The 16,311-nt window shown below is 30.2% G+C and overlaps 5 protein-coding genes across 9 annotated transcripts in view; 4 read left to right on the top strand and 1 right to left on the bottom strand.

Moving 5' to 3' along the window:
* The window catches only part of LOC124420761 (protein Wnt-5-like), a 128,123-nt gene that overhangs the window by 97,098 nt on the left and 14,714 nt on the right, over window positions 1-16,311 (top strand). The gene's annotated exons all lie outside the window — the stretch shown is intronic.
* Window positions 5,547-6,120, bottom strand: LOC111686871. The gene is made up of 2 exons (XM_023449264.2): window positions 5,874-6,120; window positions 5,547-5,802 (listed from the first exon to the last, which is right to left on the bottom strand). The coding sequence occupies exons 1-2, from the start codon at window positions 6,045-6,047 to the stop codon at window positions 5,626-5,628; spliced, it is 351 nt and encodes a 116-aa protein (XP_023305032.2). The 5' UTR covers window positions 6,048-6,120; the 3' UTR covers window positions 5,547-5,625.
* Window positions 8,586-9,248, top strand: LOC111686873. The gene is made up of 2 exons (XM_023449267.2): window positions 8,586-8,825; window positions 8,892-9,248. Exons 1-2 carry the CDS (start codon window positions 8,655-8,657, stop codon window positions 9,081-9,083), a joined length of 363 nt encoding a protein of 120 aa, XP_023305035.2. The 5' UTR covers window positions 8,586-8,654; the 3' UTR covers window positions 9,084-9,248.
* On the top strand, window positions 12,153-12,815 carry LOC111686874. The gene is made up of 2 exons (XM_023449268.2): window positions 12,153-12,379; window positions 12,460-12,815. The coding sequence occupies exons 1-2, from the start codon at window positions 12,215-12,217 to the stop codon at window positions 12,661-12,663; spliced, it is 369 nt and encodes a 122-aa protein (XP_023305036.2). The 5' UTR covers window positions 12,153-12,214; the 3' UTR covers window positions 12,664-12,815.
* LOC124420763 lies at window positions 13,954-14,727 on the top strand. Of its 2 annotated transcripts, XM_046954862.1 has the most exons (3): window positions 13,954-13,976; window positions 14,186-14,345; window positions 14,411-14,727. In XM_046954862.1, exons 1-3 carry the CDS (start codon window positions 13,969-13,971, stop codon window positions 14,588-14,590), a joined length of 348 nt encoding a protein of 115 aa, XP_046810818.1. In that variant the 5' UTR covers window positions 13,954-13,968; the 3' UTR covers window positions 14,591-14,727. The 2 variants fall into 2 exon arrangements, with proteins under 2 accessions (XP_046810818.1, XP_046810817.1); XM_046954861.1 differs by lacking the exon at window positions 13,954-13,976 and having other exon boundaries at window positions 14,086-14,345.

The following is a 16,311-nucleotide window of genomic DNA, read 5'->3' as shown; positions in this document are numbered from 1 at the left end:
TTAGTTAGTTAGTTAGTTAGTTAGTTAGTTAGTTAGTTAGTTAGTTAGTTAGTTAGTTAGTTAGTTAGTTAGTTAGTTAGTTAGTTAGTTAGTTAGTTAGTTAGTTTGCTTTCCATTCGCTTTCTACTTTATAAAACTTACGTCTTTAGCACACTCTCCATACATTTGAACTTTAAGAACTTTGTTAACTTAACATGTTGCAACATGTTTATGTAGCATATTCTCATAAAGCAAATAATAATATTTATAAATTGATAACGATCGAACGTTATCGAAACATGGAATACTGACAAATTTATGCAGTTTTCCAAATATTTATGTATTTATATGCATTTTTTTAAACAATATTTTCCATATAAAAACATATTTATGTTGTTAAAATAAAATTATATTCATGGTAGAGAATAAATAAAAATAAAACATATTTATGTAAATCATAATAAAAACAACTCTAAAAATAAGTTGTAATAATTGTCAACAATAACAATGGCAACAACTACGTGCATACAATTTTTTTTTTTTTAATTTATACAGAAACATATGTTGCATATCCAAAACACGAGTGGCATGAATTTTATAGTTGTTATAGTTTTTATTATAACCTGCAAGCGCTATAATGCTGCGAATGTATTATGTGTTTGAGCCGATGTTTGTAACACAAAGAAACAGCTTAAATGATTACCAAAAAATCAAAATTAGTTAAAAGTCCTTTCACAAATAGTGTTTTGAGTCAATCAAAGACACTCGGAAGCCTAAATGAAGAATCCTTTTATTGTACTTCATTAAACCATTTTTTTCTATTTTTATGATGTCTATTAAAAAAGGTTCATACAATTTTATTGGGGATTTTAAATATTTGTTTTAAATTCAAACTATAATACAGAGAACAGGCAAAAAATGATTTACTTGTGCAAGCATGCATAGCATACCAAACTTAGAGGCAAGCAATGCAGTTAGTCAGTCATTCGGTAGTTATTCATGCATGCATTAGACAGGTCTATAAATGTCGTGAGTTAAAGATTTGTTGATGTTTAATTGTTATTTCAATCGTATTTTGTTTATATCAACTATATCAGCCACTTTAAATTGTCGTAAAAAATTACATTTTCAATTTGTTAACATGACTCTAGTTTCGTTTTTTCTTTCTTTTTGTCGATCTGCAAGTTTCCAATCTTGTATGTGGCAAGTAAATAGGAAACTTTCTTTACATTTAGAGTTTTTTTTTTAAGTTTTATAATGTTTGTATAAAAAATTTGTTTGTTTGTTAGACAGTTCTTTACTTTATAGATTATTTATTACAATCGTAAATCTTTCCTGCTGGTTACAACATTATTATTTTCTTTTCGTGTGTGTGTGTGTGTGTGTGTGTTTAAATACTTTTCATAGAGTCTTTCTTGTCATTGTCATAGAGAGTTGTTTGGTTGATTGTTTGGCTTGATTGTTTATTTTTTCACATTTTCTGTATTATTTATTGACAGATTTTATCACGGAAACTAGTTAAAAAAAGTAGAGAATTTTTATGATCGATCGTAAAAATACAATTTGTTTTCAATTAGTCAGTTTTTTGTTTATTTCGTTTTTTTTTATTTAAAACTAAATAAAATAAACTAAATTGAATGTAAAATATTTAACAAAACAAGAAAAGTTTGTAAAAGAAAACTATATCATTTTTATAAGGCAAATGGTTTTAAAATGGAATATTTACAATTCTGAGAGTGACAAATCTTTATAGCTCAGAACTGAACTTAAATAGAACTAGAAGAGAGAGAATCATAACAGAACTAGAACTAGAACAGAACTAGAACAGAACTAGAACAGAACTAGAACAGAACTAGAACAGAACTAGAACAGAACTAGAACAGAACTAGAACAGAACTAGAACAGAACTAGAACAGAACTAGAACAGAACTAGAACAGAACTAGAACAGAACTAGAACAGAACTAGAACTAGAACAGAACTGGAATAGAACTAGAACTGGAACTAACATTGCACATTACTAAAACTTGTTTCCGCAAAACAAAACCTTCTTCTTTAAACATTGATTAATTTCATGATTCTATTAGCCCCAAAATAAAATTTTCGCTTTTTTATCACCCAAAATGTATTAAAACACTCTACTTGTTGTTGTTTTATTTAAAATAATTTTTTTTTCAAAATCTCTTTTAATTAATCATATTAAATACATTGTATTTTAAATTGTTTCTTTTTTTCAACAACTTTGACTTTTTAATTTTACCAGATATTTATGAATGTGTTTTATTTATTTTTGTTTTTTGGTTTAATTTTGTGCTAAAAATTCTATATTAAATATTTTGTTTGTACATGTGCATTATGTTATCAATTTTTTTGAAATAAATTAAAATTATTTTAATTATATTCATGTATAAGTTTTTGAAAAACCTTTATGTTCAAGTGCAAATTTTATGCATTTTAATGAGTTGAGTTAAATTCTAAATGAAAAAATAGCATTGCAATTAAATAAATAATTGAAAAACAATTTGGGAACATTTTTGAAAGTGAAGGTGTATTCATAGAACGTTGTATGCACTAATAATAGAATATATAGAATGTATGTTTTTAAATTACTTTAAATTATGAAACTGTGAATACCCCCATTGTGCTGGACTAATTACAGCATACGCACAAATAATTTTCATAATTTGTCACATATTTATAGGCATATATATAGTATAAGTTTTAGATTAAACATTTTTATATAGTTCAATATAATTGGAATATTGGCATATTTTATAAATTATTTACATATTTTTTTTATTTATATTTATAAATCATTTAAGTGCATAAATTTGTAGTGGATTATAATATTTTGTTTTTACAAACTTTTAAACTTTTGTTGATAATAATTTTTGTTGTGTAAATAATTAAGACAAAAAACTCTTTAAATAAAATGTATTTTATTTCTTTTACACATAAAATCTGCTACAAAGCAATTAATTTATTTAATTAATTAATTTTTTAATAAATTAAAAAAACTCTATATTACAAATATACATTTTTTTAATTTTTAATAAAACCAATGTGATCATAAGTTTTTTATTATTATTGTTTAATAAAGTTTCATTTAATTATTCCATATATTTTCCTTACAAAAAAATGTCAATAGTAGTATTCATATAAACATACATATCTTGGCCATATTGTGATTTCAAATTGACAGTGGCTAATTTATAACCAGGACCACCGGACCACAAGCTGCCAGCAGCGCCAGAGGTATTTTGTGTAATGATCATAAATAAAAATGGCCGTAATGGTGCGGTTATTGGTATGACCCTAAAAACAAAAATACAGTAGAAGCACACACATACACCGGAACTCAATTGATATTTTACATAAACATTGTAAATGTTGCAACATTAATCAGAGATGGTAACTTTGGTAATATCATCGTATCATCCAGTTCGCTTTTAGTACAGTTCTACTTCAGTTCTAGTTCAGTTCTAGTTCAGTTCTAGTTCAGTTCTAGTTCAGTTCTAGTTCAGTTCTAGTTCAGTTCTAGTTCAGTTCTAGTTCAGTTCTAGTTCAGTTCTAGTTCAGTCCTAGTTCAGTTCTAGTTCAGTTCTAGTTCAGTTCTAGTTCAGTCTAGTTCATTTCATTTCACGAGAAAAAATTCTAAATATCCATGCCTGTACCAAATCCATACACAAAAGTCACCAAACTTAACTTACACTCTTGGGATATATAACATCGGCCGGCAGCTAAATATTGGCAAAGGTCGTCGAGCCAACAATAGCTTCATTTAGTACTAGAATAGCTGTGCGATTATGTTTTCCCCCTTCACAAAACCTGCTAATGGCTAAAGCGTTATTTGGCAAATAGAGCCACAAAAACACTACAGCATTTTCATCATATTGTTATTATTATTTAACTGAGTAAATATCCTGAGTAAAATGGCTGCTGGTGGTTTGTTGGCAATAGAAAATTTCTAATTTCTATGGAATATTTATTGTTTTGTCTTCTTTTTTAATAATTTGCAGGTAAATAAGTTTTTTTTTCTTGAGTTTTAATTGTTTTATTGGTAATTTTGTTATCGATTAAAATAATTATTAAAATTTCCTTTATATTGATTGGTAGCTATTGTTAGCTTTTCCATTTTTTTGTTTTACTTAGAAATTGTTTATCAGTTATTGATATCAAATTTAGTCAGTTGGTCTACAAAGTATTTTATAATAGCCAGTCGGCAAGTTGTTGGAGTAATTATGAGAATTGTTATTATTTATAGTGAATTGTATTCTATTAGTCATTCTTAAGTGTTTGCTATTGTAAATACAATTAAAGCGACAAACTACACAATTAGTATGAAACCTTATTGACGATTTGTACAGTTTGTAGTAGAATGATCACGGTAAGAACAGGCGACCAAAGTCACGGTAAGAACAGGCGACCGAAGTCACTGTAAGAACAGGCGACCGAAGTCACGGTAAGAACCGACGACCGAAGTCACGGTAAGAACCGACGACCGAAGTCACGGTAAGAACGGGCCTCCTGTAGGTTAGTGGTTAGTGTTCTAGTCCGGTAGACCGGAGGTGTTGGTTTCGATTCCCACTTGAGGCACTGGTTAAGGAGCGATAGAGGCCTACGTGTTTTTCTTCGGATATGATGTACATCCTCCTTTCGAACTAACTTACTAACTAATAGAATCGCACTTAATGTTATGAAAAATTACTTTTTCCTGGTAGATAAAGTTGATTATGAACCAATTTTTGGTTTGTTTTGACGCCCACAGCGCTTAATATATTTACCGACAGCCAGTTGGCAATTAGGGAAATATCAGGAGATAGAACTGAATCTAAGACCGTATTGGATTCTAAGAAAGCTTTTACTGAATACTCTTCCATCTTACCCGCCCACTCGGGTGTAGTCGGAAACGAAAGAGCGTATATAATAGCTTTAAAGGGTAGAGTGCTCGAGGCAGTTAACCGGAGAAACGCAAAACGCAATTCGACGCAACAAAAGCTGAACTATAAATATGGGTGAGAGAATCCTATAAGACTTCTTGAAATTATGAAACTGTGGGTAGAACCACGAAAATCCTATGGGGTGACCCTGATGAGAGCAAGACGAAAAATCTCCTCAAAATGAGCGAGTCTGAAGTTAGTAATATAATACGTATTCTGAGTGGACTCACACTGGATTACGAGTACATTTATGCAAAATTGGACGTGCGGATTCAGACGTATGTAGAGCATAGGGTGAGGACAGTGAACTCTGGAGCACAGCAGACAATCGTCGAAGTTAGATCCAAGTATCTTGGAAGTGATGTTCTTCCGGAAAAAAACATTCCCGACTAACACTGATTAAAAGATTCTTAGGAATTACGTTCAGGAAACTGAGTTTCTGAACACTGAAAAATAATTCATTCAATTTCTTTTTTTCTCATGATAAGGAGCGCACAACAATTTTTGGATTTTCGGATTTGATGTAGTATACATCCTCCTATCAACCTAACCTATAGGTTGATTTAAATTTATTTTACTCCCTTAAATCTCCCAAAATCCATTCATTATTAATTAATCAAAAATCAAAATTTGTATTTGCTTTACAATTTATTTTTTCACTTGTTCATTGTCATTATTATCAACTAATATCACATTCGTCATTATCATTTATCTGCCATAGAATTCAACAGTAGAGTTAATACCTCTCGAATATTGACTCTTCAAATTGACAGTGGCAAATTTGTAACCGGGACCACCAGACCACAAAGATGGTTGGGCACCAGAACTGTTGGTAAAACGATCAAAGACATAAATGGCAGTAATATTTCTGGTATTACCTTGACCCTAAATCCAAAAAAAGAAACAATAAATTAAAATATAAATCTTTAATATATATAACAGCTGGCACTACTTACCGACTTGGGGAAAGCAACATTTACATTCCAGTAATTACCATTAAGGGGTGTACGTACAACATTTTCACGATACAAAAGATAATCATTGGAATAACGTTTACCCCATGAAGCACTGCTGGTCCAGGCAACTGTGGCCAAAGAGGCAATCAAACAGAAAGTTATTAAGAATTTCATGGTGCTATAGAGTTCTGCGGTTTTTAGTGCTTTTCTAATACTGCTGATGTTTAGGGAAATTGCAAATGTTTTTATACTAAAACAAAAAAACACTTTGATTTGAACAATCTGAATTAAATTGATAACTATATGGGAATTATTTTAGTCTTTAGGTATTATTATCATATCAATTTAATTAAAGAGACGGTGATTTTTATTTGGGACTTATATATTTTTTGTTATATTATTTTGTTCTTAATCAGTAATACGTACACACTTATTGCCGGTTATCTACAGTTTTCTAATATTAGCAGGGCCATTCAAATAAAGCTGAATTTCTTTACTTGTATTATCGTTTGTAAACTATAAGATTTCTTTATTATTGCAATCTATTTTGAATACTCCTAATGTTTTGATAACAGTTCTAATTTTATCATATATATAGAAAGTTTTTTGAGGATTTCTGTGAATTTGAAAATAATACTTGAAATGTAATTTTAGTAAGAAATTCTTTTTTACTTGGAACTAAAAAAAAATATAATTTCATAATTTTAAGAAAGCCACTCTAAACATACCTTAGACACCAATTTGCCACTTCTCAAAATTCTACTATTTTTTTCAAAACTTTATAGATTTTCCTAATATTATTCAATAAATTTTTCACATATTTTTTGCAACACCCTTTAAGTGTTTTTACTTTTATTTTATTTGTGCCGCATTAGTCATGGAGTATCTTATAATTATAATTACCACAAATGTTTACTTTTTATTTTTAACTTTTTAATCTTCCATTAAACAGTTAAATAGTAAACAAAACGACTAATAGAAATTTCCAGACATAAACTGAACTATAACTAAACTAGAACTAAACTAGAACTGAACTAGAACTGAACTAAAACTTAACTAAAACTTAACTAAAACTTAACTAAAACTTAACTAAAACTTAACTAGAACTGAACTAGAACTTAACTAGAACTGAACTAGAACTGAACTAGAACTGAACTAGAACTGAACTAGAACTGAACTAGAACTGAACTAGAACTGAACTAGAACTGAACTAGAACTGAACTAGAACTGAACTAGAACTGAACTAAAACTTATCTAGAACTTAACTAGAACTGAACTAGAACTGAACTAGAACTGAACTAGAACTGAACTAGAACTGAACTAGAACTGAACTAGAACTGAACTAGAACTGAACTAGAACTAGAACTGAACTAGAACTGAACTAGAACTGAACTAGAACTTAACTAGAACTTAACTAGAACTTAACTAGAGCTGAACTAGAACTGAACTAGAACTGAACTAGAACTGAACTAGAACTGAACTAGAACTGAACTAGAACTGAACTAGAACTGAACTAGAACTGAACTAGAACTGAACTAGAACTGAACTAAAACTGAACTAGAACTGAACTAGAACTGAACTAGAACTGAACTAGAACTGAACTAGAACCGAACTAGAACTGAACTAGAACTGAACTAGAACTGAACTAGAACTGAACTAGAACTGAACTAGAACTGAACTAGAACTGAACTAGAACTGAACTAGAACTGAACTAGAACTGAACTAGAACTGAACTAGAACTGAACTAGAACTGAACTAGAACTGAACTAGAACTGAACTAGAACTGAACTAGAACTGAACTAGAACTGAACTAGAACTGAACTAGAATTGAACTAGAACTGAACTAGAACTGAGCTAGAACTGAACTGAACTAGAACTGAGCTAGAACTGAACTAGAACTGAACTAGAACTGAACTAGAACTGAACTAGAACTGAACTAGAACTGAACTAGAACTGAACTAGAACTGAACTAGAACTGAACTAGAACTGAACTAGAACTGAACTAGAACTGAACTAGAACTGACTGAACTAGAACTGAACTAGAACTGAACTAGAACTGAACTAGAACTGAACTAGAACTAAACTAGAACTGAACTAGAACTGAACTAGAACTGAACTAGAACTGAACTAGAACTGGAACTGAACTAGAACTGAACTAGAACTGAACTACAACTGCACATGAACTTAACTATTTCTAAACTTTTGCAATAATTGTTACAAAATAAATCATAAATATATTCAAAGAAAACTCAATTTCTGAAGAAATTTGTTTCAGTTAACAAAGGGGTTTCCCATAAAATACTCTAATATACGATGATTAGTTTACAGTATGTAGGTATGTTGTTTTTATAGGTAAAAGTATAGATTGAACTGCAAAGCACGTTCAACGGGATGTTTTATTTGCCAATTAGATTAACTTCATGTATGCAATTTTTTAATATATAAAGAATAAAGTCTCTAGTCCAAAAGAAAACTAAATTAAAAGATTAAATTTCCAAAAAATAAAGTTTTAAAAATTGGACTTAACATATTTGTCCAATATAAGAACGGACTGTAACCACACCAGCAAAAATCAGCAACAACTGATAATAAATGCAAAGGGATGTGTGGGTTTTTGTTAAAAAAATTCCGTCTTTATGAAAATTTCACTCTCAAACCAGAGTTAAAAAAAAATGCATACATTATGAACACTATATAAAGAAAGAAAATCCATGGTTTTGAATCAGTTGTGTTAAACAGCTTTTAAGTTTAACATAAATCTCCTTTAATTAATAAAAAAATATGAAATTTTTTCAAAGTTTTGCATTAATCCTAACATTGGCCTGTTTATCACAGGCCAATCCCGTCAAATGGGGTAAAGGTGTTGGCAATAAGCTATTATATCGTGTAAACGTTATTCGTGAACCCATACAAGGTTTCGCTCAGGACGTCTATGTGGCCTATCCTAAAGATGTAAGTTATTGAGTTTTTAAATAACAAGAACAAATTTTCAATTATTTTTAATGTCAATAATTTAAGGGTGAAGCTGCTACAAATGAAGAAATTGTTGACATTTGGGTTTATAATAGAGATTCATCTGATACAATACCTGTACTAGCCTATGGGGTGGAAAAAGATATTGAAGGTCGTTTAGATTCGGCTACGGTTATTTTGAGAGGACAACGTTCTGCTGGTATTAACTCGACAGTGGAATTTTACGGCAAAGACTAAATATTTGTGCCAGAAAAGGAACAATTCAGTTATCTGCATAACCGAATTTATTCAGTAATACAAATAATTTCATTATCATTATATAATCTAGAAAAAACAAACTTTGTATATATGAAAATAATTATTGATTAAATTTAATAAAAAAATATTAAATATTTCATTAAATATTTTTCTCAATCGTTTAATTTTTTAACAAAAGCTGTCAATTTTGTTAAAAAACATGATAATAAAAATATTACTATAGACTAGACTATAGACTAGACTATAGACTAGACTATAGACTAGACTATAGACTAGACTATAGAATAGACTAAAGACTAGACTATAGACTAGACTATAGACTAGACTATAGACTAGACTATAGACTAGACTATAGGCTAGACTATAGACTAGACTATAGACTAGACTATAGACTAGACTATAGACTAGACTATAGACTAGACTATAGACTAGACTATAGACTAGATTATAGACTAGACTATAGACTAGACTATAGACTAGACTATAGACTAGACTATAAACTAGACTATAGACTAGACTATAGACTAGACTATAGACTAGACTATAGACTAGACTATAGACTAGACTATAGACTAGACTATAGACTAGACTATAGACTAGATATAAACTAGACTATAGACTAGACTATAGACTAGACTATAGACTAGACTATAGACTAGACTATAGACTAGACTATAGACTAGACTATAGACTAGACAATAGACTAGACTATAGACTAGACTATAGACTAGACTATAGACTAGACTATAGACTAGACTATAGACTAGACTATAGACTATAGACTAGACTATAGACTAGACTATAGACTAGACTATAGACTAGACTATAGACTAGACTATAGACTAGACTATAGACTAGACTATAGACTAGACTATAGACTAGACTATAGACTAGACTATAGACTAGACTATAGACTAGACTATAGACTAGACTATAGACTAGACTATAGACTAGACTATAGACTAGACTATAGACTAGACTATAGACTAGACTATAGACTAGACTATAGACTAGACTATAGACTAGACTATAGACTAGACTATAGACTAGACTATAGACTAGACTATAGACTAGACTATAGACTAGACTATAGACTAGACTATAGACTAGACTATAGACTAGACTATAGACTGGACTATAGACTAGACTATAGACTAGACTATAGACTAGACTATAGACTAGACTATAGACTAGACTATAGACTAGTCTATAGTCTAGACCATAGACTAGACTATAGACTAGACTATAGACTAGACTATAGACTAGACTATAGACTAGACTATAGACTAGACTATAGACTAGACTATAGACTAGACTATAGACTAGACTATAGACTAGACTATAGACTAGACTATAGACTAGACTATAGACTAGACTATAGACTAGAGACTATAGACTAGACTATAGACTAGACTATAGACTAGACTATAGACTAGACTATAGACTAGACTATAGACTAGACTATAGACTAGACTATAGACTAGACTATAGACTAGACTATAGACTAGACTATAGACTAGACTATAGACTAGACTATAGACTAGACTATAGACTAGACTATAGACTAGACTATAGACTAGACTATAGACTAGACTATAGACTAGACTATAGACTAGACTATAGACTAGACTATAGACTAGACTATAGACTAGACTATAGACTAGACTATAGACTAGACTATAGACTAGACTATAGACTAGACTATAGACTAGACTATAGACTAGACTATAGACTAGACTATAGACTAGACTATAGACTAGACTATAGACTAGACTATAGACTAGACTATAGACTAGACTATAGACTAGACTATAGACTAGACTATAGACTAGACTATAGACTAGACTATAGACTAGACTATAGACTAGACTATAGACTAGACTATAGACTAGACTATAGACTAGACTATAGACTAGACTATAGACTAGACTATAGACTAGACTATAGACTAGACTATAGACTAGACTATAGACTAGACTATAGACTAGACTATAGACTAGACTATAGACTAGACTATAGACTAGACTATAGACTAGACTATAGACTAGACTATAGACTAGACTATAGACTAGACTATAGACTAGACTATAGACTAGACTATAGACTAGACTATAGACTAGACTATAGACTAGACTATAGACTAGACTATAGACTAGACTATAGACTAGACTATAGACTAGACTAGACTATAGACTAGACTATAGACTAGACTATAGACTAGACTATAGACTAGACTATAGACTAGACTATAGACTAGACTATAGACTAGACTATAGACTAGACTATAGACTAGACTATAGACTAGACTATAGACTAGACTATAGACTAGACTATAGACTAGACTATAGACTAGACTATAGACTAGACTATAGACTAGACTATAGACTAGACTATAGACTAGACTATAGACTAGACTATAGACTAGACTATAGACTAGACTATAGACTAGACTATAGACTAGACTATAGACTAGACTATAGACTAGACTATAGACTAGACTATAGACTAGACTATAGACTAAACTATAGACTAAACTATAGACTGGACTATAGACTAGACTATAGACTAGACTATAGACTAGACTATAGACTAGACTATAGACTAGACTATAGACTAGACTATTGACTAGATTATTGACTTGACTGTGGACTGGACTACTTATAGACTGGACTATGGACTAGCATATAGACGAGACTACAGACTAGACTATACTATAGGCTGGACTACAGACTAGACTAGCTTTTTGGACTACAGACTAGACTAGCTTTTGTAAATTTATCAAAATATTTATCTAAAATTATCAATGAATGTTTTCTTTATGAAAAAATAAGATGTTTCACCATTTAAAATGATTTCGAATCCTTTAATAGTCAATTACGCATCGAATGTACCAAACTTGAGTCATATTTGTAGCAACATCGAGATATATTTTAAAACTCATTATTGTGGTATGAAGTTAACAGTTTTTAAAATAATATAGATGTATTAAACTACATTAAGATTACAGTTGCTATAATGTGGCTATAAAAGGAAAAAAATTGTAGAATCTTTATACATTTCTTAATCATTTTTAAAATCGTAATATTGAGTGCAATTAAGAAATTTTAAAAATGAAATTTCTTATAAGTTTATGTTTCATTTTGGCTTTGTCAACTTTAGCTTTGGGCAAATCCATTAAATGGGGCAAACGTCAGTATAAGGATCAGTTATTATATCGTAGAAATATCGTACGTTTTCCCATCAAATCACGCTCAATCCATACAAAAGTATCCCATGTGAGTTGAAAATATATATTATATATATATACTTTGTTAATTGATTTACAATATATTTACAATATCTATTCTGCATTTAGATTACCAATCCAAGGTATAATGTAACGGCCGTATATGTTTATGATCATTTTACCAATAGCTCTGGTGCTATACCCACACATATTGAAGGGCTACAGAGACTCAATGGTGTTCTTTACAATACAACTACGGTTATTTTAAATGGTCAAAAGTCACAAGGCATTAATTCTACGGTTGAAATTTATGGCAAATGTTGGAAATGTTAGATGTGTGGAGTTCTTAATTTTTCAATATTAAATAATTGTTTTTTGAATATTTGTGTTTGATATAATTTTTTAATAAATTTTGATTTAAGAAAAAAAGTTTTATATCTTAGTTGAATGTAAGCATTACGAAATGCTAAGAACTTAAATGGTCTTTATATAGGGTCTAGGGTTCACAAACAGATCTGTCCTTTTTCGATCTATTAAAAATTATATTTGGTCTATTAATGCTCATTATTGATCGCAAAGCGTGAATGCATACATATCGATACTGATCGTAAAAAATAATCTATTCAAAGACGTAAATTTCTGTCTCAATTTGATCTAGTAATACTCAGCATTGATCGTAAACCAGGAATGCATACTTTTGATACTGATCCTAAGAAATTATCTACTAAAAGATGTTGATTTTTCACCATCGATCAAAACCTAGGTATGGATCCATACTGATCTTAAGAAGTGATCTACTCAAAGGTTTAATTTTCTGTCACAATTCTATCTATTAACAATCATCATTGATCGCAAAGAGCGAATACATTCTTACTGTAAATGATCGTAAGAAATGATATATTCAAACGTGTCTGAAATCAATCAATTGATAGTAAACTAGGATTGCATCCAACAAAGTCTAAAGCCATATAAATATCAAATATGCTCTTTGCATCTTTCTAAATTGCAGACCCTACAAACCGATCTTTATTGTAATGCTATCAAGAGTAATTGATAAGCGTGGATACCTATTTGTTGATCGCAAGCCAAGAATACATATGAAAAATAAATGTCTGTCTCAATCCGATCTATTATTGATCTTAAACCAGGAATGCATTTATACTGATCGTAAGAAATGATCTGCTCAAAAACGTAAATTTCTTCCTCGGATTGATCTATTAATACTTATCATTGATCGCAAACAGGGAATGCATACATACTGATACTGATCGTTTCTGTTTCAACACGATCTCTCTCTCTATACTCACCATTGATAGCAAACCAAGATATTGAACATAAGAAATGATCTACTCAAAGTAGACCTCTTAATAGTCATCATTAATCGTAAACCATGAATACAACAGACCGATCATGATCTTAACGTGATCTCTAATGTAATCTCAACTCAATCTTTAACTTTCCAAATTTATAGCAAACGAGGAATACATATGGATAGAACGGATCCGTAAACATCTAAGAAACTTGGGAATCAAACTATTTCTTTGAATCCTTCTCAACTAGCGACCATACAAGCAGATCTTAATCTTATAATCTTAATTCGATCTAGTATTATGATGCTAAACTGATCGCAATAAACTGATGACAAGGTATTGATTATTGGTTCCATTGGTTCTAATAAAAAAGAACTATTCTTAACATTTTATGGAAAATCCCTCTAACCGCAGTAGTTTTCTCACAGAATGTAATTAATTCAAAAACCTCAGTTCATTTAGACATCTTCTTAAAGAAACATTCGATTTTATATTTCCTTCAAACAAGAATTGCATTACAATAAAAAAATGCGTTTTCTTTTAAGTTTTTGTTTTATTCTCACTTTGATCGCTTTATCTGGGGCCAGATCTTTAGCATGGGGTAGACGCAATTCCACTATCGATCATATGTTATATCTTGAACATGTGCTACGTTTCCCTATAAAGGATTTTATACAGGAAATATATGTAGTTTATCCAAAAGTAGTAAGTGATCTTGAGATAATACACAGAGAAACACAAATTTAATGTTTTTTTTTTTTCATTTTAAGGGCTCTAAGGTCAAAGGCAAAAATGTAACAGCCATTTATGTGTTCGATCATTTTACCAATAGTTCAGGTGCTGTGGCCACATATACTAGACCGTTGAAGAAAAGTAATTCCTCCATAGTCATTCTGAAAAGTCAACGTTCCCGAGGTATTAATACAACAGTAGAGTTTTATGGCAAATAAAAATAGAATTCTTCAAAATGATCATTAAAGTTTAGCTAAGACAAAAACCTTAAATTTAAATTATTTGTTAATGTTTACACTCCATGACTTTTCTTACAAAATTTTGTATAATTTCTTTAAATAAATATTAAAACTATCTTATCTGTTTAAAATTGAAACACTAACAACAGAAAAAAATACCGAATCATGTTCTATTTTTAGAAATCATATATTTTTTTATTTATTTATTACTTTAATTATTTTATAAACTACTTAATATATTTCAAACAAACAATAACACTTGGCAGACTGTTACATCAACTAAAACTGAAATTGTCTTTTAATTGTGTGTAAAAATATATGTAAAATCCCAATGATTCAATAAGTGCGAACGCAGTAAGTTCAAAGAAGAAGAAGGAAAAAAAAAACAACGACTTTTTAATTTTGTTTTCATTTCTTTTTGTTTTTATTGTACACTCGAAATTCGAATATAAGAAAGAAAACACAAATACTGATAAGAAAAATTCTAGCGAAAATTTCAAAAAAGATCGAGAGTATAATGAGTGGTTTTTATTAGAAAAATAACTCAAAATAATCAAAATTTAAGATTCATTTTTATTTAAGTCTGGTTGGGGTAATTTAAATAGTTTACCGAATTTGAGACATTGAATGCTTTTTTTGAATTTGTTATTTACTGCTTGCATTACCAGGGCATAGTTTAGTGGTTACTGATTTATAATCGTATTATTTAACTACGCTCTAAGGTACGTTCGAAAGTCTTTGTCATAAAGTTCAATACATAAAGGATTGATTGTTGTCTATCGTCAGTTTTATTTGGAACTTTACAGAACTTAAGGCGAAGATTTGAAAAGTTCAAAGTTCAATTTGTTGCGACAACAACTAAAGATCAAAAGAGTTATTTGCACTTTTCGCAACTAAGCTCTCTCCTAATTCGATTTATTGTTTTACGAAATTGATCGTGTTAAATGCAAGTATACAAAGAAATAAAAAGATCATTAAAGATCATCAGAAAACGATCACCAGTTCGAATTATTAACACTATTAAACTCAGAGATTATTACATAACTAAAATAGATAATTATTTACTTAATAAAATCAATGTAATGGATCGAAAGCAAGCAGATAGGCTTCAACTCAATGTAATATCCAGATATTTTTAAATTACATTATTGTATCAACAACGTAAAACTCGGCTTAATGATCGATTTCCATTCGATGTAATATTACATAAGATTATTTGAAATTACATATATTTAAGAGAAGTAATTAAAAGCAAGCTCTATATCATTCACAATCGACAATTTAGAAGGCTTTTGTGGAAAAACAGAACAACTGAACATGATCAACAATTTAGATTTGCGATCAGCAATTCACGGAGATATTGTAGGAATTCCTGCTTAAATCAGACCATGATTTGTATCATCAGAGCGAACAGTTTCTAATCGTTACCACAGTAGATCATTACTTGATATATCATTACCTCAAATTTGATCGCAATGCAAGACTCTACTAAGAGATCTCTTTCAATGAAAGAGATCAAAGAAAGCAAGCTCTATATCATTCACAATCGCCAATTCAGAGGCTCATTGTAAGAAAAACTTAACAACTCTATCGAATACGTTCAGCAATTACAATTTGCGTTAAGCCGTTTTAACACTTTGATAAATGCGATAACCAATTCGCCGGCTCTTTGTGAAAAAAACTGAACAATTACATCGATT

Source organism: Lucilia cuprina, chromosome 6 (genome assembly GCF_022045245.1).
Source record: "Lucilia cuprina isolate Lc7/37 chromosome 6, ASM2204524v1, whole genome shotgun sequence".
Taxonomy (NCBI): Eukaryota; Metazoa; Arthropoda; class Insecta; order Diptera; family Calliphoridae; genus Lucilia; species Lucilia cuprina.
The sequence above is the reverse complement of the archived record's forward strand: the minus strand, read 5'-3'. Positions and strand labels throughout refer to the sequence as shown.

What these genes read in the sequence shown, in the direction of transcription:
- LOC111686871 (XM_023449264.2), bottom strand. Translation starts at nt 6,047, where the DNA reads ATGAAATTCTTAATAACTTTCTGTTTGATTGCCTCTTTGGCCACAGTT. An exon ending in ATGTTGCTTTCCCCAAGTCG is followed by an intron (nt 5,803 to 5,873) that starts GTAAGTAGTGCC and finishes TTTTGGATTTAG; the next exon opens with GGTCAAGGTAATACCAGAAA.
- LOC111686874 (XM_023449268.2), top strand. Translation starts at nt 12,215, where the DNA reads ATGAAATTTCTTATAAGTTTATGTTTCATTTTGGCTTTGTCAACTTTA. An exon ending in TCCATACAAAAGTATCCCAT is followed by an intron (nt 12,380 to 12,459) that starts GTGAGTTGAAAA and finishes TTCTGCATTTAG; the next exon opens with ATTACCAATCCAAGGTATAA.
- LOC111686873 (XM_023449267.2), top strand. Translation starts at nt 8,655, where the DNA reads ATGAAATTTTTTCAAAGTTTTGCATTAATCCTAACATTGGCCTGTTTA. An exon ending in ATGTGGCCTATCCTAAAGAT is followed by an intron (nt 8,826 to 8,891) that starts GTAAGTTATTGA and finishes CAATAATTTAAG; the next exon opens with GGTGAAGCTGCTACAAATGA.
- LOC124420763 (XM_046954861.1), top strand. Translation starts at nt 14,169, where the DNA reads ATGCGTTTTCTTTTAAGTTTTTGTTTTATTCTCACTTTGATCGCTTTA. An exon ending in ATGTAGTTTATCCAAAAGTA is followed by an intron (nt 14,346 to 14,410) that starts GTAAGTGATCTT and finishes TTTCATTTTAAG; the next exon opens with GGCTCTAAGGTCAAAGGCAA.